A 26,814-nucleotide genomic window follows, 5' to 3' on the forward strand; every position below is an offset into this window, starting at 1 on the left:
GCCACCTCCAGGAAGTCCTCCTTGACTGGGCTCATATAATCCTTTTTTTCTGTGTCCACGCTTACCACACTACAGAGAAAGCATCAGCTTATGGGCCGGTCTTCCCTCACATGGTATCTTACAAGGAGGATCCAAGTCACTGTTGTGCTTCGTGCCTCGCAGCGCCTGGCATACAGCAGGTGCTCAATAAACATTTATTAAACTAGCTGACAAATCCCATTTAAATATAGGAAGGAACTTACTCTGTGAAGTAGGGAATACCTGTCCTAGGGACAGATTCATTATAAAATTCCATTCATGCAATAATCTTGGATGTGTTCCCTTGAATAAGTTTTACTTGAAATGAAAGAAACTAAATTTCATGAGCCTGGTCATGGTCCAGCTATGGAAAACGCTGTTTTTCCCTTACTAATACATAAAACTGTGGGAAACCATTCTCTTTTATAAAACAGTTGGTAGCACAGGGATGGAGCCAACACGTCTTTTGGACACAAGAATCAATTCAATTTCTTCAAGCTTAGCTGCTTGAATTTTTCCAAGCCAAGTCATGCCACTAATTTGCTCACGAACGCTATAAGCAACAGCTCCAAAAGAGCTTCTCGTGTAAACTGACCTTGAATGCAAGGATTTGCAGAAGCACCATGCAGGGGCCTTGACAGCCAGACAGACTGCACGCCCACATTAAGGCTGACTCAACATCAAGGCACTTTCCCTGCTGCCCATGGTATTTTAAACTTGGTAAACTGATCAGAGGGCAAGTCCCTGCCTTCCAGAGAGCTAAGAGGAGAGTCTGCAACTGACAAAAATATGTCCAAATTTCTCTACAATTTACAGATGCTATTTTTCTAATCACAGACAGAAGCCTTAAGGTAAGAAGATTTCTTTGTGAGCTATTTGTTCTAATAACCTCTGTTAGTTTTTGTTTGGGACCTGGTTTTAAAAAAAACAAAAACCAATAATCCAAAAAGTGATTTTTTGTTTTCCCCCATATAAGGGCCAAGGAGGCCCCGGCTTGGGTTTTCATAGGTGGCACTTCCTTCTTTTTTTTTTTTTTTAATTTATATATTTTTATTTAAATTCAATTAACATATAATGTATTCTTAGTTTCAGAGGTAGAGGTCAGTGTTGCATCAGTCTTATATAACACCCACTGCTCATTCCATCACGTGCCCTCCTTAATGCCCATCACCCAGTTACCCCATCCCCCTATGCCCCTCCCCTCCAGTAACCCTCAGTTTGTTTCTTATGGTTAAGAGTCTCCTATGATTTGTCTCCCTCACTAATTTCATCTTGTTTTATTTTTTCCTCTCTTCCCCTATGATCCTCTGTTTTGTTTCTTAAATTCCACATATCAGTGAGATCATATGATAATTGTGTCACTTTCTAAGGAATAACACAGAGACATATTCTCAGTAGTGATCAGAGCACAAAATCGGGTCCCGAGCAAAGGTAGGTGTGAACTCCCAACTGGCTCTTCCATCTGAGAACTCTCAACACCACATGCAATTGGGTGTCTAATGGTCAATACCTCAGGTCTGTTCTGAGCGAAGATGCCAATGAACTGATCCGGGGCAGCCTTGAAGCCCTTCTGGATGAGTGCTGAGCCCACACACTCGGACATCTCTGCAACCTAGAACGGAGAGGATGAACATCAGGAACCGTGTCAGGCCCAACACAGGGAGCAAAGCTCACTGGGTGAAAAGCAGCACCGCCCCGAGGAGGAGAGCAGGAGCAAACAGGCATTTAGCTCTACATTTCTGTAAAACGCAAGGCTTGATTCACCAGAACTCACTATTAAGGGAACTGATCATAGGAATCGTCCTGCAAAGCAGACGAGTCGGATTCCGACAGCTGCAGGTCACAGATCACTGGATGCCAGGCCTTCTTACACACTTCTAATTTATACGTTAGCTTTATAAAATTACAAAGGTAATCCAAGGACACAGAATTATTATTATTATTACGATGATGATGATGACAATTTGTAGTTATAAAGAGCAGCAAAGCAGCCAAAACTTGTCATTTGCTACAAACACAGAAATAGCAAATTTGGGGGACACCTTCAAAAAACTTGTAACAATTTTAACAAAAATAAATAAATAAGAAAATACTCTTATTGTAAGTAAAAATAGGTAGATTCATAAAAATTAGGTAGAACTTATAAACCTGCGCCCGTCCTCTCCCCATTCCTATCCCAAAATAACTAAAAAAAAATTTTTTTTCATCTTAAAATTTGGAATAATTTTCTTGATTCTCAGTTGGTGGCTTCTCAAGAGCACTGTGAAATCGCACCCACGCCCGCAGGGAGTAAAGCCACCTGTTATGGCCCCAAACTCTGTTTGTCCACCACCGCGCTCCGCCTACGGGGACGAGAGCTGACACAGGTGAGGTGACAGCAAGAATATGTTTATTGTGTTTCTACCCACAGCCTGTTTCACAACCTCTGCTCGCATGTCAGGGATGGGAACCCGTGAAATGTTGCCATGGTTTGCAGAGCCTATTAGGACAATCTGCAGGCATTTCTAGCTCTAGAAAGAGGCTCCATACCTCTCTTCAGAAAACCTCAAAGGGGTTCCTAGCCCCGCCAAGGTCAGAGTCACTAAGCTAACGGAAAGACTTGAATGTACACACCCAGAGCTGGCTTCCGTGAGTCTAGTTTTAGATCTTCCCCAGCCTCTGGCTGAAATGTACAAAACACAGATTAACACCTTCCGAAACCGCAGTGATTTTCAGTCCGCCTCGAAAAATCCAACCTGCCAGGGACCTGTCTTCTCTGCCTTCCGGCCAGCGTGTAACAGAAGGAATCAGATAGCACTTGGGGATCCTGCGAGGCCTTAAGCCCACCACACAATATGATGTGTCCAACACACATCAACTGTTTATACACCACGCGTGAAAACGAGGAAGCTCGGCAACTACTTTATTTTGGCTCTGGTAAAGCAGAATAAAAGCGGCAAGTTCCCTCTGGTCCCTGCGGCTGCACAGCTCATCACTCCTTCCACAAGAAAGGAACGCCAAGCTGCTTGGCCTCTCTGCTCTCTGTCAAGAGCTACGTAAGCAAAGCCCTTCTGCATCGCATCGATCCTCAGAGGAGGGAAGGGGAAGAAAACGTGGTGTGTGTCTCAGTCTAGGGAGGGCCGGCCAGCACGCGTCCTGAGCCGGCTTCGGGGCTCCTCGTGACCGCCCCGTCACGTACACTCCAGAGCAAGCCAGCGGCCAGACACAACCTTCACACCAAATATGGAAGGAGGAGGCTCGTTTGTATTCATGAATGCCACAGGATGGCCTGCCCCTAGAGCAGGGAGCCACTTCCTGGACAGCTGTGCTGGAAACGAAACACAGCAGAGTAGACACTGCCAGTGGCTCCCATACACCCTTGGGGTCCTACTTCCACAGGGAGGAACAGGGGCTTCAAGACGTCCTGTCGTCATGATAAAAACACAAAGCCATGTCTTCCGGCTCTGCTCCTTGCCACCAGAAACTATTTAAACATCTGCAGCTGTGGACCAGTTGGGACTGCAGAGGGACAAGAATAAATCCACCCAGATCCCAGCTTCCTCTGTGCTTATACCGTAATGCAGGTGTCGCCTCTGAGCATCTGTACTGCTCGCCATGGCTGCCATGGAGTTCAATGTCACACAGTCTCAAGTTGCTCAGGTTCATACGACACACCGAAGAGCCCTAGACCAGAAGATGTGAACCTCAGTTCTGGTCCTGTGTCTGCCACTAATCAGCTGTGACCTCGAGCGAGTCCCATCTTTTCCTAGGGGATGTTTTCTCATCTATAAAATGAGAGAGGTGCTCTATATTGGGGCTTCTCAATCTCTCCAGTATCCTGCAAGGCAGAGGACAATTTCTATCCCCCCACGAGCTCTGGGAGAGAGTCACCTGCTTTAAGCACATTTCTAGAATGTTATCTTAGAGTTATATTTTACTCCACAATGCACCCACTTAAGTTCTACAAGAAAGTGCTTTTGAACCACCAATTGTTACTCAACCAGTTTCTCCCAAATCTTTGTGTAACTCTTCTTCCTTTGGACGCTGCACGTTTACCCCAGAGCTCTGAGCCAGTCCAGAGCACAGACTCTGTAGCAAGTTTACAGCCCTCACAGTCAGTGCCTCTAAGATCAGACGGATTTCAGCCCCATGGCATCCATGAGGACCCACAGAGCAGAAAACTCACCTGTTTGTATGAAAGCCATTCATACGGTTGGTCTGGCTTCCGAGAGCCTAAACAAGGGCCATTATCTAAAAAAAGAAAAAAACAAAAAACAAAAAATGGGTTTAATGTGCATAAATATTCCAATTTGTATCCCACTTCATTCTACAAAGTATCAGGTAGACTTTGATCCCCAGATTAGAAATAAGGAGTTCAGATTGGAAATGTGTTCTCCCTGGGTTTTGGTCTGATTTTTTATTTGTTTCTATTTTGTTTCTTAAATGGGGCAGGAGAAGAGGAAAAATAAGAGGACATGAAGCAGGGGCGCCCGGGTGGCTCAGTTGGTTAAGCATCTGCCTTTGGCTCAGGTCATGATCTCAGGGTCCTGGGATCGAGCCCTACGTAGGGCTCCCAGCTCAGCAGAGAGTCTGCTTCTCCCTCTACCCTTCCCCCCTGCTCGTGATCTCTCTCACTCTCTCACTCAAATAAATAAATAAATAAATAAAAGGATATGAGGCCAATAAAATTTATTAATTCTTCCATACCTTATTGGTTTGGAAAGGAGTCAGTAGCTGCATGGTATAGAAATCCTGGTGTGGGTTTTCAGAAAAATCCCTCAAAATTTCTGAACTGTAAAGCATTCTCAGAATGTAAAACGGAAAATATGACTCTTAAATGCCCAAATTCTGATGACCTGGGATGTACTTACACAGGTGAAGTCTTATTTGTAGAGAAACAAAAATGAGGAAAAGGTGCAAAATAAAGAGAAAATAAGTGGGTATATGTGAAAGCAAAAATTAAGAAATATCAGGATGTGTCCTGATTCTAACTTAGGTACTGAATAAGCAGGAAGCAAGAAAACCCATATTAAGCATTCACGCTAAGGGCTAGCTCAGTAATAAATACCACCCGAACCATTTATATTTGGAATTGTGGGAGTTTCCTTCTACAGATTAAATCCATGCTAACTTTATGCTCAGTTTGTAGTTGTTGAATGAAATGCTATGTCCACCTAAAAAAAAAAAAAAGAAAAGAAAAGAAAAGAAAAAAGAAAGAAAAAAAAAGAAAAAGCTGCCATGTTCCGATGATCAGAGCTGACCACATACGAGAACGCTTCCTAACTAAAACACGGGCTCGCCCGCCAGCTCTGTGTTAAGCCGGGCCTTGTAGCTCCTTCTACAGGGCATTTTTGGTCATCTCCCCTCTGCATTTCTGTTTTGAGACTGTAACGTATGTGGCTCCCCCATTCTGGGTTTGAGTGTCAGCTGAGGTGTCCTGATTCAGTTTGGGGGCCTGAGGACGGGGGTAGGAAAACAAGAGCATGGCCCCTTTGGCAGCCCTGATGAGGCTGGGCCTATGACGCAGAGTTATGCCTGGAGAAGAGAAGTGGGCTGCGCGTGTACGGGTCAGTTGTGAGGACCGGGAGGACCCAGGCTGGACCGATTCACTGCTTCACACCGACTTCTGGCTGTCTCTACTGCAGCCTTGGTGAAAACCCAAAGAGCACAAAGCACCTCGTTCTCAGACCCCCTGCCACTCACAGGGACTGTGATAAAGACCAGGCAAGTTCCATCAGAAGTTGTTTTCAGACATGTCACATATGAAATAATGTTATTTTATTCTCCAAGAACAGGGATTGGCAATATATACGCTTCGGCCAAATCAAGCCTGCCACCTGTTTTGTGAACGCAGTCTTACTGGAACACAGCCTTATTCGTTCATTTGCATATTATCTAAGACCTTCAGCCAAGCAGGCTTAACAGAGACCACGTGGCCCAAAGAGCCTACATATTTACTATCTGGCCCTTTACAGAAAAGGTTTGCAGACCCCAGCTCCAGGCCAGTGGGCACTTAAAAAAATACATATCAAGGCCCTACTAACAAAAATTTTTTTAAACTTTTTTAAAAATTTAAATTCAATGAACTAACATATCATGTATGATTTGTTTCAGGGGTACGTCAGTGATTCATCAGTCTTACATAATACCCAGTGCTCTCCACAACACATACCCTCCCCAATGTCCATCATCCAGCCAAATTTTGATATAATTGGACAGGGATGGGGCCTGGACCTCAGTATTTTTTCAAAATTCCCCAGGTGATACTGCAGGGCAGCCAGGGATGAGAATCCACGGATTCACAGGCAGAGGGTCTCTCCTTCTAAGTGGCTCCCTCTTTATGTACGTATAGTTTGAAAAGACGAGGTTTAAAAACTCCATGCTGGCTTCTCCTGTCATTCAACAAAAAAAGATGCTGGTTTTTGCTCTCCTATAAAGGCTTAAAGCCTTAATGTTATGGTAGTCTAGGAAAATTCAAGCTTAGAATAAGGGTGCCTGGGTGGCTCAGTCAGTTGAGCGTCTGTCTTTGGCTCAGGTCATGATCCCAGTGTCCTAGGATCGAGTCCTGCATCGGGCTCCTTGTTCAGTGGGGAGCCAGCTTCTCCCTCTCCCTCTCCCTCTGCTGCTGCTCCCCCTGCTCGTGCTCTCTCTGTCAAATAAATAAATAAAATCTTTAAAAAAAAAAAGAAAAAAAAGCTTAGAATAAAAAGCTCCTCTGGAAAAAAAAAAAGAAGGCGGCAAAGTGACCTGTGAAGCAGCTTCCTTCAATCAGTAAAGGTTAAGAAGAGTGAACTTTGTTTTCTTCAACTTCTCTGAAACATTCATATAAGACTTTCATTTTCTAAGTAGAGAAAGTGACCCAAAAAAATTTTTTTAAAGTCACTGTCTTAAGGTCAGAGGAGTCAGAAGTATAATGTAAGTCACTGTATGACCAGGATGAATTCATTCTCTGCTGCCAATGAGAAAAATATAAAAACATTTCTACACATGACTTTGTGATAGTGGTAAGGATTCTATATACATATATATACATATATAAATACTTAATATATAAATATTTTGAAGTGGCCGTATGGATATTTACTATCACAGACAAACCTTGACCCTGACATTAACTTTGAAGAAGTTCATAATATAGAAATAAGTTTGCTTTCCCTTTAGAGTGGGGCTTAATGAATCTGTTACAGGAATACTGGGTCAAAAACGCATTAGAGCAATCCAAAGTTACCAGTACCCAGTTTAAAATAAAAAAAAAAAGGCACTTCTGAGCACATAGTACATGCAACACGTTATGGGGACAGAGACGGCAACAGCACACAGTCAGGGGACCATAGTCTAGCTAGCAGTAGCAAAAATAAAAGCTAACCACCAAAAGACTTAAGTAACAAACCATGGATTCCAGAGACCATTTCTAGGGAATAACCTGGAACAAGCCAAAATGAAGAGGCTAAAACACAAAGAGCAGTGTGGGAAGCAGAAGGTACTCGCTCCATCACTGAGGCCACATGAATGCAGCACGTACTGTGTGCCAGGCCATGTGCCAGCGCCGAGACAAGAGATGGCGCCCTGTTCAAGGAGCCCTGGCGAGTGGGACAGGGCAGCAGGTGAAGGCCTCTGCTCCCTGGAGGGGCTATTACAGAAATAGGTACAAGATGCTGGGGGAAACACCTCACCTGGAGGCAGGAGATGAAAACGACAGACTAGAGCGGCCTTACAGAACAGATCGAAATGCAGTAGGAGCTGTACAGGATAGGAGTAAGCACATAGCAGGCACCCTGGGCTGGAGCTGGGGAAGAAGAGGCTTTACAATCAGGGAAAAGACAAGCGCACAAAGGCGTGCGGCTGTGAGAAAGGGGAGGGGGTCCTGGTTTTGCAGGAAGTTCAGCGTAACTTGAGGAGGGTCTACCCAGAGCCTGGCAGGGAGAGAGGCCGAAGGGCAGGCAGGAGCCGGGAGTGCAGGTGGGCCTCTCAGGCCTCCTTTAGAAGGGAAGCGTGGTCCCGTGAGAAAACACTTGCAAAGTGTCTCACAGAACACTGCTTCCTTGGGATGTTGCTGTTTATTTCTCAAAATACGGGTCTCATGGTCAAGTAGGTTTGAAAATGTTGGATCGGGCCCCATTAAACCTGTCTTTTGACCTCAGGAAATGTCAGAGCCCAGTAATGAGCTAATGTATGTGAGACTCTCCATAAAATCCAGGACATGCTGAAAACCTATTTGACCATGGAACCCGCTCTGCCCGGGGAGCAGCTAGAGGGGCTCATGTGCTTTGGGGCTCACTCTGGAGATGGTATGGGAGGAGACAGGGGGACGTGAACAGGTGGAAGGAGAAGGAAGATGAGAGCAAATACGACTTCCTCAAGAGAGACCGCTTGTTCTGAATGAAAATCGTTGAGCATTAGTCACACAAGTTCAGCAAATGCTTACTTGACACCTGTATACCCCTCTGGAAGCCTTCGTACAAGGTTGTGACATCATCGTAGAAACACACCAAAGGCTCATCACTATCCAGCAGTGGGGATCTCCGAGCACCATCGCTACCCTGTGGAAAGAGAAAGAAGCATGAGCCTGTTAGAGGAAAACGTTAAAAATAAAAAGGCTAACACGCATGCCCACCAGGCCCTCCACGAGGCCCCTGAAGGGGAGCTGCTCAGTACTTGTTGAGTGAACGGAAGTGCAGGATTTGCTAGGAGAACTCATTCGCCTGGGGTCAAGTGCAGGCTTCAGAAAATCAAGGCTAAGACCAAATGGCTGTCAGAGGGTCCCACCTCGGAGCAGGGGTCTGGCTGGATAAGGTTGAAGAGAGCAGGAGGCCTGGAAACCTGCGACCACCACACATGCCGTGAGCATCCTCAAACCTCTACCAACCACAGCACAGGAGACCGAGGGGGCGCCAGCTCTCACGGAAAGGACACATCACTCAGCACAACTTCCATCATGTTATGTATTTTCCTTTTGAGATTACGTCCACTGTTTTATCTCTGTGTCAACAGCAGTGTAACCTGTTAGGAACTTTGGATTCTCACCCAGCATCTAATGGTCACAATCACCAGCTACAAAGGTATGGGGTGCAGGGACATGTCTACACTGCTTTGATTCGCTGCGCTTAGAGGCGCACCAACTTGATACCACTGTGCATCCTTCTCTACGGGGTCTTCGCTGGTTGGTGAGAAAAGCGCACCTGCTACCCACAACTCCTAACTCGTAGCAGAGGCCATTGTAAGAGGTAGTAGCTTTCAGCCTGTGAGCTGCACAGCCCTCTGGGGCCACAGAGATACCGAGGGTCCAGATATCCATAGACTTCCAGGCATTCTTTAGAAACTGATAAATAAAAGCTTAACTACTATGATGTCAGAGCCGACGATTTCTTTTTTCTTCCTCCCTTCCTTCCTTTCTTCTTCTTCTTCTTCTTTTTTTTTTTTTTTTTTAATCTCAGAGAGGGGTCTTCACATTTGCAATGGTCAGGAAACACTCTCTCAGGGAGACCAGACGAGGATACAAGAACTTCTGGTATGACAAGCAAGGACCATGCACAAGTGAGAGAGATCGTTTCTAGCATGAGGTTTGAAGAAAGCAGACAGGAAAGCCTTCATGAAGAAGGAGCCAAGGGCTGGGTCTGAGACCGCAGAGACTGAGCAGAGGCAGAGCTGATGGAGACACAGATGCATTCCAGGGGAGGAACCAACACGGAGACCCTTTAAAGGTCATGACTGCCAGACAGATTTTGATGGATCCTTTTTCTTCTGCTGCTGCTTTTTGTTGTTGTTGTTGTTTATTTGTTGCTGTTGTTGTTTTTAGGATTTAGGAAGGATTCTTCATATCTCCTACAAGCTCTCCCCCCAACCAATTTATCATGTATATATTTCAAAAAAAGCAGCAGTAACAGAAGTGTATTAAGAAAAAAAAATGACTAGCCCTTATTATCAGTTCAATGAGTTCCTTGTAGACTTTTTTCTATGCTTTCCATTTATAGAAACTCTTTCACTATCTACTATGTACTAAATATGTGTTTGACACTTGATCTAAAGCTACTAATAGTTTTCTGGAATAAGGATCACCCAGTGGTATATTCTACTCAGCATCCCAGTCTTCTTTACATTGGCACACACTTTCTAATACCTGCAGCCATGATTCCAAACAGAGTTATTAATTATAACACACTCCTTTATAAAGCAAAGAAGTTATTCTTTGTGTGTGTACAATGGTGGGGAAATCTCTGCTCTGTGGAATCATGCATTATTATTTCCTAGTCTCTGAGTCTGTTTGCTTGTCTGCAGAATGGGGATACCATGTGTCCACATTCAGGGTTATCTTTAGCTGAACAAAACTGGTCTTATGAAATAGGAGTATGTAGAATACTACTCAGACACCCTATAACATGCCCTAACTACGATGCCAGTCCTGCTGAGCCTGTATCTTTTCTTCAACAAATACTCGGATTAAAATTCAGAAGCAATTTTGTGGCTTTTAGCACTGGAAGCCTTTTCAATCCAGGAAGCCACCCACCAAAAAGAGCCAGGGCATCACGGCTAAGGTAGGAGAAAAAGGAGCAAGGGATGGAGTGACACAAAATGGGAAAGAAAAAAAAGCTAAGAAAAGAGGTGTGCCTGGTAGAGAGGAGCGGACGGCTGCAAGTAACTGCCTCCTGGCCCCTAGCCCAGCCCAGCCCACTCTGCCTATCAAGCATGGCCAGGAGGCACAGGCAGCCTGGTAGCCCAGACAGGTCCTCATGACCTCAGCTTAGGATGGGGCCTCCTACACCTCTTATCCTGACATTCGTTCATGCGTAGCTTCACTCAGCCGTTTCTCTGCAAAAGCATTACTGCCCTCCCCAAGCATTCCACTGAGAACTCCTACAGCTGTCAAAGGGGCAGAGGGGAATCAGGTGAATAAGACACAGAGCTTTTTCCAAAGGAACCTGAGTCTTATCCTTACATCCCCAGAGGGGCTCCACGGAGCACTGGCTGAGCAAAGAGCAAGCAGGAAGTCAGAATGAACAGACAGGAGTAGCCTGGAATCTTCGGAGCACAGGCTCGTCCTCAAGACGAGGTCCGCAAAGGAAGGTCTGGGGAACACCAGGGCCTTCTAATGAAAGCAAATCAGCTCGCCCTTCAGCAGATCTACTGAATCAGAAACTCTGGGGGAGTGACCCAGCAGCTGTAGCAAGCCCTCCAGGGGATTCTGGGGCATGCGGAAGTGAGAACCACTCGCCTGGAGAGAAGTAGTGAAAATCGGAATAATGCTTCAAAAGAAATCTACAAGAAGCGGGTAAGCAACATGAAGAATGGGTGGAGGGGAAAGGGACTCCAGAAAAATGTACTCATGAGGGCCTGGGTGAGGGCAGTGGCAAGTGAGAATGGGAAGAAGGGTGGCAGCAGAAGTAGGAAGGGTTAATGAATGGGATCTGGCCAGTCACTGGGTCTAAAGAAGGAGATCTAAAAACGGTAGTTCCATTTAATCAAAAATAGAAGACTGGACATGGGGGCCAGGTTTGAGAAGAGAGTCAGTTTAGCTTTGGATATATGGAGACCATATCCCTTTCAAGATAGTAGTTCAACCTCCCAATTCCTATTTTGAGAATCGCTGCTCTAGAGTATAATTTTATAACAAACTTTTGGTTAAATAATTCTATAATTAAGGTTAATTTTTGTGTGGTATACAATCCTCAAAACTTTGAGAAACATGGAGGTAAACAGCCAAATCCAAGCTAAAGAAGTTAATTATATCCCTAACAGCCATCAACTTGACAAAGTAACTTGAAGACAAGATATTTATTATTATTCTAATTAGCAATTAGAATACTTAGCAAAGGTGTGAAGATGAAGCAATAACTGAGCTCTATGCCAAAAAGGCACCCATTTAAGGCATAGGTGAAACTGGGCAAAAAGTCACGCTGTCACTTACTTGTAATATACTCTGTAATTTCAAGAGAGGAGTCTGAGTGAAAGGGGAGCGGGGGTGGGGGGGGCCCACTAAGCAAAGATTTGTGCTTTGAAATTTGTTGCTCTTTGATGTGCATATGTCCTATTCTTCTTGAACAAAAATGTTATTTGTAAACACTGGGTGTTAGCAACCTTAATTATACCTACAAAGGGGAGGGACTGCACTCCGAGTGTCAGGAATCACAGCTCGCACAACTGAGTTCAAATGTCTATATATGCTACAAACTTGAGCCATTTCAAAAGGAGGGTATTTCATTACAGGGTCATACAAGTACATGTCACTATTTCTAGGAACATCTACTTAAATGAAAAAAAATACTTCTGGAATTCTGAGTCAAACACACGACAGACACATCAGTGGTCCTGAGTCCATTCTGCAACATCTGTATAAGCTAAGGTTCCTCTTGAGGTCAGTCTCCCCACGTGGGCTGAATTAGGAAATGAAAGTTCAAGTTCCACGCGGGACCAGTAAGGGCAAGACCACAGTGGACATCTGCGTATCTGTGGTTCCCAAGACCAGAACCTTTGCCAATACCGGCCCTTGCTCCCGCTTTCTGAAAGTTCATTTTATGACACGGGACTTTTACAAAAGACCCACATCAGTACCTGTTCTCACTAACTGGAAGAAATCTGGAGAGGAGTTTCGCATTTATCCAAAAAGGAGTTTTGTGTTTATGTTGGTCTTTTGTAAAAGGGAAGTGGCATAACTTGAACTCTTGGAAAGTGGGGGACACTCTTGCTTTATGCCATTGAGGCTTACAAAAGCTTTCACAGGGGCGCGCTACTTTTGGATAGCAGAGGAAACCTGTATTTGACAAAAAGGACTCTTGATGTGAGAGTCCTTTTGCGCATGCTCCTATTTAAATGCAAAAAGGGAATTACATCCTTGAGGATTTCTGGGCGATAGAAAGACCCAGGGGGCACCTGGGTGGCACAGCGGTTGGGCAGCTGCCTTCGGCTCAGGGTGTGATCCTGGTGTTATGGGATCGAGCCCCACATCAGGCTCCTCCGCTATGAGCCTGCTTCTTCCTCTCCCACTCCTCCTGCTTGTGTTCCCTCTCTCGCTGGCTGTCTCTCTCTGTCAAATAAATAAATAAAATCTTTAAAAAAAAAAAAAAAAAAAAAAGACAGACAGACCCAGGCTTTATAAACTGGTCTCATTCATCTCAATCTAGAAAATGGGTATCTGCAGGCCAAGACATTCAAGTTCCCCTTGTGTCACTACTGTTTACTCTCGCTAAGGGGGGAGAGGCAGGAAGAGGAAGGGAGACGAGAAGGAAGGAGAACTGTGTAGCTTGAAAGGAAACTGTTGACAACGCAGCTGGATTTTAGTGTTAAATCCATCTCCAGGGGGAAAAGCAGCAGGTAGAATCATAGCCCTGGGGGCATAGTTTTTTGTGTTGCTTTTTGGGGATTGTTGTTGGGTTTTTTTGTTTTATTTTGCTTTTTTTTTTTTCCTGTTGCCAATAGCCTCCATGTGAAATACTCTTCCCAGCACTTACATTTTTACATGCAACTTACCCTGCCCAGAACCACCACTGTCTGCTTTTCGGGCACAAAAACCACTCTTCCATCCAGTGACCTCTTAGAGAGACTCTCTGGCCATCGAGTCTCATTTCCAGCAACACTAGATCTTTGCTATATTGAACCAGGGCCTTTAAAGGCCTGTCAGTCAGTGACCTTCCCAAACATACTTCCTGAACGCTAACAGACAGGACGTCCAAAACACACTTAGACTCCCCATGATATGATAAACTGTCTATGTCCCAGCATAACGGGGAACCCTCAGGCTCACTGCTCATGCTCACCACTGACCTCGCTGACTTCCTGAGATCCTTTATGCCCAGAGAGGAAAGAAAGGGCAGAACCCTCACGTCACCATCAGTGCTGGGTTCTGTCATCTGAGTGCAGGAACAATGGAGGCTAAGTGAATATTTCCTGAGCGCCTGCTACATGCCAGCCGCTCTGCAGGTGAGAAAACAGCCCCAGAGGGAGGCTTTGGCAAGACATCTAAAATGTCCTGGACCCAGCTCCATGGACATCCAGTACGGTAAGAGGTTTCTGTGGATCGCGAGCAGGTTCAAACTCACCCACGCTGCTCGTCTCCATCTTCGAAGAGCCAGGCCCAGATGACCAGTGGCCGACTCGCTTTTTTGGTTCCTCAACACTTTCCCTTCATCCTCAGAAGGACTTCCATTTCACCCTCGAGTTTCCTACTTCCTGAGCCCCCGCTCTCCCAAGAGAAGGATGTGTGCCTCAGTGGGGGGCAGGGGCTGGCACAGTACTTAGAAACTCTAGTTCTGTGCAGCCAAGCACATTTCAGTGTCATCACCAGGGGAAGTCTCACCAACCACAGAAGGGAAAATAGCACCCTCCCACCTCCGTGAGAGGGAAGAAAGTCTGGAGGCACCAAATCCAAATCCCCACAAACACACGTTGTTCCAGCAAAACAAAACTGCCCGCGGCATCTCTACGTGCCTGCCTTCTAGAATACGCGAGACTGCCCGCGGCATCTCTACGTGCCTGCCGTCTAGAATACGCGAGACTGCCCGCGGCATCTCTACGTGCCTGCCGTCTAGAATATGCGAGACGCTCTGCTCCACTTCCGACTATTCTAAAGGGAACCAGCGTCTATCTCTCATCCACGGCTGGCCTTCTAGACATGAATGTGAGACGGAGGGATTTTTGTCGAGAGCCTCAGAAAGTTTACATTCGTCATTTTTCATTTGGCACGAGTTGACCCTGCCTGCGGGAGGAGGCTATTTTTAAATTTAAATAAATATTCCAGCACACACTTCTGTCATTTATGAAAACACACACTCCCTGCTTAATGAAGCTCTGAGAGGCAGCGTCCTTTGTACAAAATCACACTGCATTGTCAGACCTGCTCTACCGTATTCCTATTCAGTGAACGTATTAAGCTTTTACTGCCCGGTTAAATGGAACCCAGAAATAAATTTTTCTAAAACAATCATCTTTCTTTCTTTGAATTCCTAAAGGCAGCTACTTAATACGTCTGTGGCCTGGTCTTGGCACGGAGATCAGAAACGGCCTTCAGTTCCGTCATGCCCGCCCTTCGCTTTGCAGCCCACTCATCCCCCCACCACTGCCCCATGACCAGCACCACCTCATTCAAAACCCTGGTCACTTTCAGTGAGTAGAGGAGCTAAAACCACAGGGAAGCTCAGTTAAGTTTCTGACAATATGAGTCTAGTTAAGAAAAAGTAATTAGCAAGGTGTTTCATACTTTGTTATGAAGAAGCCTGTAGTCTTAGGAGAGGTGCTAAAGTTACCGCAAAGTAGGAAAATGCTGATGTTTGCACACCCCCAGAATAATACGTCTAAACAAAAACACCCCCCCCAAATACGTGCTCTCCATCCAGTCCCACTGCCCCGACTGCTAGGACCACTTGCTGAAAATGCCCTCAGATGCCGTAACGCTTCAGAAAAACGTGTTTGAAAGCTCTGAGCACCACAGCAGCCAAGCTGCTATGGATAAAATTAAAAAGGCAAATTGTGTACATCTTTGTTTGACCACACGTACAATTATTTTACAGTCAGACCAGGGAAGCATGGGCAGTGGGCGAGTACTGACCAGAAACCTGCAATTGCAAATGGCAAGTAAATGAAGGTTAATGCCCCCAAATGGGAATTTACACAAGTACTATTGACAGGTATGAAGCCAGGAGATTCTCCGAAAGTCCCACCCATACTTCCAGTCAACCATTCCAAGTCTTCCCAGGGATGAGAATTCTGTTTTTATTTATGTTTTCTACTTACAAATGACTGCAGAAACAACTGGACTGTTCCTAATATTCCTCCTTTCCTCTTCATGCTCCCCGCTACCTCCCACCGGCTTCAAATTCGTGAGTCTAACACCCCCTCTTGCAGGTGCTCTGCCACAGACCGCCAGGTGGGCGGCCATGGTTCCACCATCCAAATGCACCTGCCTTTCCCAGAAAACATCTCTTTCTGCTCTGCCCTGGCAGCTCCCATGCGGACCCTCTCTGCGCCTCTGCCTTATGGCGATGTTTGCCCCTTCCCTGCTGGACACAGTGCCCCCACTCAGAACCAGCCCCAGCCATTCAAGTCCAGCGCATTGCCATTCTTTGCCTTTTGTTTTTTTCAGCTTTACTGAGGTGTCATTGATAAAACCATGAGGCCCCTAGAGTGTACCTAGAGTGTACGTCTACACTGTGAAAAGATTCTCACCATGGAGTCATTAACACTCCATCACCTCACAGATTTACATTTTCTACTTCAGTGAAAACACTTCAGTCCTACTCTCTTAGCGAATTTCAACTGTACAGTGCAGTGTTCTCAACCACGGTCGCCATGTTCCAGGTGAGCGCCTCAGACCTTGCTCAGCTGGCAGCTGACAGTTTAGGCCCTTTTCTCCCTATACTCCCACCCCCAGCCCCGGGCAACCACCCTTCTCCTCACTGCTTCTATGAGTCAGCTTCTCTGGGTCATTTTCACTCTTTGAATTGCCAATGTCATTACCCCAGAGGCAGGCAGTTTGTCTGTGCAAGTCCTATGTGAGTCTTTGTCAAAACTTAAAACCACGCTATCTATTCAGTGTTGCTTCCACAGGCCAGAGATATTCCATTTAGTTTGCCCCTTTCAGAGTTCTTAGCAGAGAGTGAACCAGAGCTCCAGCTTCAGGGCATGAGAACAAGTGGCTTTAAGGACACTCCTCGCCCTCTGCCAGGGACAGACGGAGTCCTTGGCGGTACTGCCCTCCGACCAGCAAGCTGCATGAGGCCAGCAGCCTCTTCTTCCCCGGGACGGGGCACACATTGCTTGGCCGATGCGCAAGTGCTTCTGAATGGATGCCTGTCAGATAATTACTCTGTGACTCACGGAGGATTAAATCCAGAGTGTCACCTCCACCATATGAGACCGTCTGGAGCACAAGACTAAAACGCTACAGCAAGCTGCTAACCATATATAGCCCACCATGTGGACGGGTCAATCTCAAGCTTTCATGCCGAAGAGCCAGCCAGCGAGCATGCGCCTGAATGTCATTAGATCACCTGGTGTGAAAGTCATCCAACTTAGACAAGATGAGTGATATCCAAAGAACCGGTTCTGCATCTTGAAAGATATGAACCCACACTGGAACCAAGGAGCTGTAACTAACAAGTTTAAACAGTGAATCTGCTATAGACTAATTGGTTTAGTTGCCAGAGGTAAATTTGAAACGAAGTTGTGATATTCTCAAAATGAAGTCTCAAAAAGACTGTGGGCTTATTGGTATAAAGAAGTTTTTTGGGGGGCACCTGAGGGCTCAGTTGGTTAAGCAACTGCCTTCAGCTCAGGTCATGATCTCTGCGTCCAGGGATGGAGTCCCGCATCGGGCTCCCTGCTCAGTGGGGAGTGTGCTTCTCCCTCTCCCTCTGCCCCTCCCTCTGGCTTGTGCACTCGCTCGCATAAATAAATAAAATCTTAAAAAAAAAAAAAAAGCTCTTTGCATCCTACAATTTACTCCCTTCTCTAATATTTAAAAGCAAAGCAAATAACTTGGGTTTTCATTTTAATACATTACAGTCTAACAGTAGTTACCCGAAATCTCTCCATCCTAATTTGACAAGTAAGCCATCTCAAGGCCTATAGGACATCTCTCACCAGTTAAAGGAATTCTCATATTCTTTCTACTCCCTCCTTCAGCAATTACAATGATTCCCTTTTATACTTTGGAATGGTTTGTTGCCTGAATCCCTTAAACTCTGGTAGGTGGGCCTATGATCCCATCAGCACCAAGTTTTGCTCTGACCCCATCCATGTCCAACCTGGTGCAGGGGCAGAGGAGGAGGGGAGGCAGAAGCTCATCAGAAATACACTTGTGTTCCTGCAGCCCGGGTTCAGACAGCTCCATGCCCCCGGCCCCGGGCCTCACTCCCACCCCATCCGTGACATCCTTGACAGTATCTGATCCCACACCCAACCTCACCCTCTGCCGGAAGCTCAGACTCCAGTCTTCTATTACCTGTTCCTTCTCTTCCTTCCATTCCATCACTGCCTGCAGACTCATTTGCCATTGTGCAATGCCCATTTTCAGAAGAGGCTGCTCCTGCTTTCAAAGGTCTAGCCACTGGCTCTTCAAATTCATCTAGACAGGGGCACCTGGGTGACTCAGTCAGTTAAGCGTCTGCCTTCACCTCAGGTCATGATCCCTGGGTCCTGGGATCGAGCCCCTCATTGGGCCAGAGCAGGGAGCCTGCTTCTACCTCTCCCTCTGTCTGCCGCTCCCCCTGCTTGTGCATTCTCTCTCTCTGTCAAATAAATAAATAAAATCTTTAAAACAATCTAGACAGACCCCAACTTTCCTTATTATCCTTATTTATCCTCCTCCTCCTGCCCCTGAAAAGCCCTAGTTATAATATGTAACTTTCAATTACTGTAATGAAAGCAGAGTAACAGAGCTCTCAATATTCCACTAACTGTACGATACAATTTTGCCTCTTTGGATTCAGCTGTTTTCTTGTATATAAAACATGATGTTTAAAAGAGGAGGCCTTGGGGCGCCTGGGTGGCACAGCGGTTAAGCGTCTGCCTTCAGCTCAGGGCGTGATCCCGGCGTCCTGGGATCGAGCCCCACATCAGGCTCCTCTGCTGTGAGCCTGCTTCTTCCTCTCCCACTCCCCCTGCTTGTGTTCCCTCTCTCGCTGGCTGTCTCTATCTCTGTCAAATAAATAAATAAAATCTTTAAAAAACAAAAAAAAGAGGAGGCCTTTACAGAGAAGAAAACGAACATTTCCTGAACACTCAGTATGGGCCGAGTGGACACTCTGCAAATGTCTCTGCAGTCCTCTTAATGTCCATGAGGGGGGGCAGGTACTGTCGCTCCTGTTTTCCAGGAAGCTGAAGGTCAGGAAAGTCAGGGGAACCTGCCCAAAGTGGCCTGGTCTAAGCAGAGGAGCCAGGCCCAGCCTCTGCCACATCCTCGGCCTCCCTGGTCCCTTCCAGCACCATCACGCTCTCCTCTGTCCCTTAGCTGCAACCACTACAGCCCGGGCCCTCACGGGTGCCGAAGGGTTTCTAGTCACTGAGGCGAAGGTCATCTTCACCAGAGAACACGGGGATCTTGGCCAACAGGCAGAGGCAAGGAAACATGCACGTCACTTGTGAAAGTGATTATAGGCCACACGGACACAGAAAACCTCGCTTCCCTCCACAGCTCAGAGGTATGGGGCAGCAGCAGAAAAATTCTGTGGCAGATGGAAATTCCTCCCCGACACACAGGGAAAGGCAGCCCTTCGGGTCCTGCTACTGCAGGCAGGTGTCAGCTGCCACCACAGACGCGGGGGCACAGCCCTCTAAACATGGTCCAGATCAAACCACGGTTGAAAGTTAAGAAAGGCTTGTTGGCTATGATCCAGCCATTGCACTACTGGGTATCTACCCCAAAGATACAGACGTAGTGAAGAGAAGGGCCATATGCAGCCCAATGTTCATAGCAGCAATGTCCACAATAGCTAAATCGTGGAAGGAGCCGAGATGCCCTTCAACAGATGAATGGATTAAGAAGACGTGGTCCATATATACAACGGAATATTACTCAGCTACCAGAAAGAACGATTTCACAACATTTGCAGCAACATGGACAGGACTGGAGGAGATTATGCTAAGTGAAATAAGTCAAGCAGAGAAACACAATTATCATATGGTTTCACTCATTTACGGAACATAAGAAGTAGGAAGATCGGTAGGAGAAGGAAGGGAAGAATGAAGGGGGGGGTAAACAGAGGAGGGAATGAACCATGAGAGACTGGGGACTCTGGGAAACAAACTGAGGGCTTCAGAGGGGAGGGGGTGGGGGAATGGGCTAGGCTGGTGATGGGTAGTAAGGAGGGCACGTATTGCATGGAGCACTGGGTGATATACGTAAACAATGAATCACGGAACACTGCATCAAAAACTAAGGATGTACTATATGCTGACTAACATAACATAATAAAAAATTATTAAAAAAAAAAGAAAGAAAGAAAGGCTTGTTGGATTCTGTTCCAAACTCTGGCTTCTCTGTCCTGTTCCACAGCCTATGTCCTCACTGCCTACATGGGGCTACAGCTCGAGTGCTAACATCCTCTTTATCACCTTGACTTTTTTTTTTTTTTTTTTACATTATATTTATTCCTTTGAGAGAGTGAGAGAGGGAGAAAGAAAGAGCACAAGAGCAGGGTGAGGGGCAGAGGGAGAGGGAGAAGCTGACTCCCTGCTGAGCAGGGAGCCCGATGCAGGGCTCGATCCCAGGACTCCCCAGATTATGACCTGAGCCGCAGGCAGACGCTTCACCAGCTGAGCCACTCAGGCATCCCTATGACCCTGACTTTTAAAAGGAAATGTCAGAAGCTCCAACTTATCAGGAACCTCTGTGCTGCCACTTTAAGAAGGTGTAGCTTGGAATCAGCCGGTGTGGGTAGTAATGAGATGCAGCAAAACCGAGAAGTGCAGATTCCTCTCCTGTTAATATCCAGGTAAGGTTTATGGGAAGAGGAGGGTAAAAATCTGGATGCAAAATGGGGGCAGGGGGCGGGGGATCAGGGTGTATGGTGCTTACTTGTTTTCAAAGTAGGAACAAAACAGCAATATTTTATTCTGGCAATCAGTTGCTCCGACTGTGCCAGACACGCAGGCTCTCTGTGAATACGTAAGGAAATGAATTAAGTGCTTCTTTCTGCCATAGCCGTATGACCACGCTAGCTATATAAAAGCATCTATAATTACCGAGCATCAGAACTCAAAGCTCATCTTAAATTCAATATTTTAAGTTCTTTTTTAGACATGCAAAGCAAATTTTGTATCTATTCCTAAGACCTACAAGTTCTGAGAATCAGAGGTAAATCCACTTCTACGAGTGAAGAGAAAAATCAGGAAGCCTCTCTATGAGGTAGTGGAATTAGAGATTTTAATTTTCTTTCTGCTTATCGGTAATTCTTAAACTGTTCCACACAGGACATGCATGCTTCTTTTCCTAAGTCTCACAATGACTTCATGCTAGGCTGGAGCTTAAAAGGCACACTGTAAGTGCCTCCACATTTCTCATACAATACGAATTAGGCATTTACAGTTACTGCTGAATTATAAATATCTTAAATCTGCACTTGCCAAGTACTCTTTTCATAGTGATAGCAATGCTACTATGAGACACCAGGCCCTCCTCCAGAAGAAAAGGAATGTCAAAAACCTCACACACATCTATTAGAAAAACTGAATTCTACTGCTTCTTGGTTTGTGATGAGCTGAAGTAAAAAATTATTAAGTCACATTTACCTTCTAAATAAGGTATAAAACCAACTTTCCTTGGCAATAATTCAGTCATTCTATTTTTACATTTTGGCACGAATTAGACTGACATATCTTCCATATATTTTAAAAGTTTCAAATTAATGAATCCAAGCAATTGTCTAAAGGAAAGCAAAGAACTAAAACCCTATAAATAACAAAAAGGTACTCATCGGTGGGCGCCTGGGTGGCACAGCGGTTAAGCGTCTGCCTTCGGCTCAGGGCGTGATCCCGGCGTTACGCCATCGAGCCCCACGTCAGGCTCCTCCACTATGAGCCTGCTTCTTCTTCTCCCACTCCCCCTGCTTGTGTTCCCTCTCTCGCTGGCTGTCTCTATCTCTGTCAAATAAATAAATAAAATCTTAAAAAAAAAAAAAAAAAAAGGTACTCATCGGGCCAAGGCTCCCTTTGAAAGGGCATCTCTCCTGCTCATGGCCATCAGCCTGGGGAGTGGTACAGGATGGGGAAGAAGAAACATCATATGCGTTGAAAGTTATAAATACTGAAATCGATTCCGCCTTGGGTAGGGGAAAGCGAGAGACTACAACGCAGAGAGTAGGCCAAGAGTCCCCGCATCAGTGAGAACCTGGCTGCTTCATCTTTTCAAGGCCTCACGTTTTGTACTAAAGAGATTCAGAAGGGAAGGAAGGCAGAGCAGAAGCATTAAGAAAGAATCTTTCTCAAAAGGGGACTTTAGCGTTCGCTGGGCCATCCCACCCATTCGGCCCTAATTAGGGAACACACGCTCTGGTTTCATTTTCGTGATGACAACAAGGCGGCCTGTAGTTTGCCCAAGTTCTCTACAACCATGGTGCTCCACGACTCAGCGTCTGATACCTCCCGAATGCCCTTGGCTTGTTCACGTCCTGCCTGAAATTCTGTGGCCACGTTCCTAGCCCGTGTCCTGCCCAGTTCCTAGCCTCACCTTTTCCTAGGTGAAATCTCAGAGCCCCTTTCAAAAGCTGCGCGATGTGTTCTAAGTAGAGGTATACCACAGATGAGAATCCTTCCTTCTGGAATGTTTGTTCGACAACTCTCTTCTCGGCTGGAACGTAAGCCCTTCGGGAGCAGGGACTCTATGCCTGTCCTTTCCCGCTCACAGAATACTCCGGGCCTACTGCAGTGCCTCGTACAGGGTAGAAACTCAACAGGATTTGTGCAGTGAACCTCTATGTGACTACAGGGAGATACCCCACCAACACCACCTCTTTTGTCCCTCTGTCCTGTATTTTGGCCCCTACCCTCCATCTATTACCCTGTTGACCCACGTTGGTGTGTTGAGCACATTTTGGCTTACAAAGTGCCCTTGCAAGCAAATATCTGATGGTGACTGATCTGGACCAGTACAGCACTCAATGGGGAGTCTGGGGAAACGCAGGGAAAACGCACCCGGCAGGGAGGCCAGCCCCTCCACTTACCGCCACCTCCACAGACTGCATGGAGAGGTCGCATGGCGGCTTCAGGGCTTTGGGCCTCGTGGCGTACCAGAAGGTGGTGAGGGCTGCAAAAGCTCCAAAGCCCATGAGCGTGTTGGTCGGCAGGGTGCGGACGTACTGTCGGAAGTCAGCCAGCTCTGGCATTCGAAAATACCGGAACAGCTCGTGGGCTTGCATTGTCCCGCGCTGGTGGTTCCCTAAGCTGAATTCTGTCAAGAGAGAAAAAATGTCACATTCCTCCCAGGAAGGCAAGGCTTGTCTCCGGAATTCCCAAAGGCCAACCAGCCGACTTGATGCCTCGCTGACCCATCAAGGCATTAAACCCACAGTCTAACGGTCCATCCAGCTCTTTCCTTGGCTGTCAAATCTCATTTCTCTAAAAACACTTTAGAAATTCATTTTATGTCTGCCAGTTTTGAGTCGAGCTTCCATTCCCCACATTAAAAAGGTTTTACTCACGAAGAATTCTTGCCACAACATGCTCAAGTGGTATAAGTCACCACCTCCTTCCCTGACACCGTCTCTGTCCTCTTGCACCTGATTCCACTCAGCTCACATTATCACGGCTAATGAGAGCAAAGGAGGAGAGGCACAAAGAAGCCCACACCCCCTACCGGCCGTCCGCTCCCACTTCTTCCCACACATCTCAGAACTAGCTCCCAATGGGTAAAGGTAAAACACACCAACCTAAATTTCACCGTGCCTCTCGCCTTCCCCATACTCTATACCACAAAAGCAGCAATACAAATGTAGGGGAACTGTACTTTGTATTCTGATCCGTTTCTTTTATATTCCTTGAGATAGTATAGTTAAAATAGAATAATGATAAAAGGGTGCACATAAACTTTAAACCAACCACCAAATATCTAGGGAGAGATTGCAGCGTAGTATTTGACCAAAAGTATAGAATGGTATTTAAGATCCCAGATTCGAGAGCCAAATCCCGTCTTCCCAGCTTATTAGCTGTAGGACTGGGGACACATTACTTCACCTCCCTGAGACTTGTTTCCCTCAGTATAAATGGAAGCTGAAAATAGTAGCGATCCCGTGGGGCTTTTAGAATGACTAAATGATTTACACGGAAAGCTTAGAATGGCATGGGGCACCAGAAACTGCTCGATACATTCTAGGTACCATTATTATTTCGTCTACCAAGACTCTGTGATTAGTCCTGCGTGCAGAACAATCAGGGACAGAGTTAATTAAAAACAATGCTTGACCCACCACAAAGAGTTTACAGACAAAATTAAGACGTCAAACACACAAAAGAAAACTATTTGAAAAGCCTCGCCCTGGATATTATAGACAACTTATATATACATCAATATAAAAAGTGGGCAGTACAGACAATAAATAAGAATAATTCTTATGAGAGAATCATTGACGAGTAAATGCCCTAAAGCACGTTCGGCAGTAAAGCGAAGGACGTAACAGTAAATGCTCTGAAGGCTTTCCTCGTCCACCCGGTGCTAACATTTTAGCTGTCCTTTAGAAGGTATTTGTGATCTACTTCTTACATGTTCTTTCAAATAGCTAGGTCACAAAGCTGAAGGATTTCCTTTTTTCTAATACAGAAATCTTTACATTTCAATTCATACTATCGTAATTTTTTTTGTGGAGTAGCAGAGGATCTGTTGTTTTCACCAGCCTCCAATCCTGCAGCATATCTGCTCAGCTCAGGCAGTCTTGTGCTGCAACAGCTCTGTGTAGGTGTGTACACACACACACACACACACACACACCCCACACAGAGGAAATTTCCAGGTTTTACATAACAATCGAGAAGGAACAGAGAAGCAAGATTTCTTCAGGTCATAATTGTGGAGAGAGAGCTCCAGGACTTACAAAGCCACTCACCATCTGTGCCACCCCGAGCTGACTGCTGGGTGACACGCCACTGCAGAGCAGAAGAGGTGGCGAGGGTGGGGGAGGGGTGGGGGGCTCTGCAGGAGCTCAGCTGCCGCTTACCCGACCTGCCAAGGTCTCTCAGGGCATTAGTCACATGCCGAGTCCTGCGATGCTGCCCACTGGGCTAAAGGTAACTAGCAGACAAAATTCATACTTGACTTCCCGGGAGAAGAGAGGGTGGAGGATGGGCCAATGAGCAGCTGGGAGCAGAGTCACCCCACTGCCCCACCCATGGGCAGGGACAGGCATCAGTGTCACTGCCAGGGCTAGATCTGAAAACAGACACTGTTTTCTTTCTGCTCAGCTTCCTAATAAGAAGAGACAAAGGACATATTTTTAAAAACCAGTGAAATACACGATCGGATGTTGGGTGGTTATGTCGAACCAACATGAGACAGACCAAGAAAGAAACAGATTGTCCGGAGTATACTCCCAGCAGATTTATTCTAGGTGAATGCATAGGAATTGAGCTACTCTGATTGGTGCCCATCACAGAGCACGCAGCGTGTGCCCGGCCCTGTGCCGGCAGCCGGGAGGAAGGGGCTGATGACCTGGTGCAGGCTCTCCGTGGGCTAACCGGCTGCTGGGGAAGGCACAAAATGAAGCAAGCCATGTCTGCAAGGTGTGAGAAGCGTTACCACCAGTGGGAGCTGGGGACGAGGCAAGGCCTCTGTGAGGAGGGCACGCATACACAGAGACCATGAGGATAAGCAGACAAATCGAGTCCGGCTCCTGTTGGCACCAAACGGTCAGGTTTCATAAACAGCACGGCTACCCTGTGAACTCGGAGCAACCTGACGAGTACAGTGTGCAAACCTGCCTCCCCCTCCAATCACCTTCCAGCCGTCTTCATACCCATGGCTCCCCAAATCTGAATAGACTCTCCCCCCCCCCCCCGCCACACACACACACACACAACCCCTGCCCTTGTCTCTTCTCTCCCACGGGTTCCTGAGTTGATTTCCATAAAACCTAGATTGCGTGAATTTGCAGGGGCTGTTCAACAGAATCCCATCCCTGTGTGAGAATATGAAATAATTCCCCCCAAATGCAGTCCTAAGCTGGTGATTTTTTTTCTATTTTAAGCATCAGCAGTAGCCAAGCTGCAGACAGCATTAGACTAAGAAAGAAAAAAAAAAAAAGTCTACTTCTAGAGAGAAGAAATAAACTAAGAAACTAAAAAACTAAGAAAGAAAACTTGAAAAAAATTAAAGCTTCAGAAAGTTACTGATTTAATAGCACCCATGCAAGAACATTTAATCAGACACAAGCCTGTAATGCTAAGGGTTTAAATCCAGCTACATTCTTATCTTTCGTGGGTAATGACAAGGTATAGCGGTTTAATTCATGCCTCTCAGCTGGCAGCCAGGTGACAGGCTGCAGACCAACTTCACTGAACCAACTGGTTAATGCCGTGCACAGGAAAACTGCAGTCCATTCAATAAAGAACTATGACAAATCCTTCTTCTAGATTCACGTGAAGAACAACTCTTAAACGTGAATGGAAAGCATTATAAATCTTCTCCCTCCTATGGAACTTCTATTAAGGAAAAAGTGCTTGGGGTATTTAGAAATGGAGGCAGACCCAATTCAAAGAAAATCGGCCACAATAAATAGCCTCTCAATGCCGCAGGTGAATATAAACACCATGCTTCAAGACAGTCCCCTAACAGGTCTCGAAGAAGAATCAAGACTCGTACTTGCCAACAAATGATTGAAAACCAGACAGATTTTATTCTTATTCCAATAGTGTTCTCGTTGGAATATTTTAAAAATTCTTTCCAAAGCAAATTTCCACATCGTCCTCCCAGACGTTTGCAGGCCAGGTAAATAACAATGCTGCTGTTTGCTAAGAATATGATTCAATCAGCTTAAAGGCTTAAGCAGTCAGTGTTTCTCCCGCAAGAACGCACGAGCCTATTGGCAGCCAGCGTCTCCTTCCCTGGCAGCTACTCCCGCATACCCTTCTTCCTCACACCTACGAAAGGTGGGTTTGCTCACTTGGGTCCTGGAGTCTAAAACCACAGAACGACAGAGGACACAGTGACAGTGGTCAGGGAAGCATGGTGCACGTCCGGGGCAAAGAACCGGAGCGAAGAGCGCAGACCTGGGCAGAAATAGATAGATGAGGCCAAGTGATAGAAACTGGATCACATGACTGCCAGAAAACAGAAATCCTGGGACTTATTAACCCAAACTTTGGGAAGCCTAGCTAGCAGCCCAACAAACGCAGAGTAAATGTTTC

At 46.1% G+C, this 26,814-nt stretch overlaps 1 protein-coding gene across 10 annotated transcripts in view; it reads right to left on the reverse strand.

The window, feature by feature from the left end:
* Positions 1-26,814, reverse strand: part of ACSL1 (acyl-CoA synthetase long chain family member 1) — a 64,857-nt gene that overhangs the window by 21,460 nt on the left and 16,583 nt on the right. For 8 of the 10 annotated variants that reach the window (XM_087856526.1, XM_087856524.1, XM_087856525.1 and 5 more), the window contains 4 exons: positions 22,644-22,870; positions 8,423-8,537; positions 4,184-4,248; positions 1,529-1,630 (listed from right to left, as the gene is read on the reverse strand). In XM_087856526.1, the coding sequence (XP_087712652.1) occupies positions 1,529-1,630; positions 4,184-4,248; positions 8,423-8,537; positions 22,644-22,838 (477 nt within the window). In that variant the 5' untranslated portion in view covers positions 22,839-22,870. Of the gene's footprint in view, positions 1-1,528; positions 1,631-4,183; positions 4,249-8,422; positions 8,538-22,643; positions 22,871-24,518; positions 24,540-26,814 lie in introns of those variants that run through there. The other 2 variants (XM_087856523.1, XM_087856527.1) reach the window with 2 other exon arrangements.

Source organism: Ursus americanus, chromosome 27 (assembly GCF_024610735.1).
Source record: "Ursus americanus isolate L20-20 chromosome 27, mUrsAme1.1.p, whole genome shotgun sequence".
NCBI classification, from domain to species: domain Eukaryota; kingdom Metazoa; phylum Chordata; class Mammalia; order Carnivora; family Ursidae; genus Ursus; species Ursus americanus.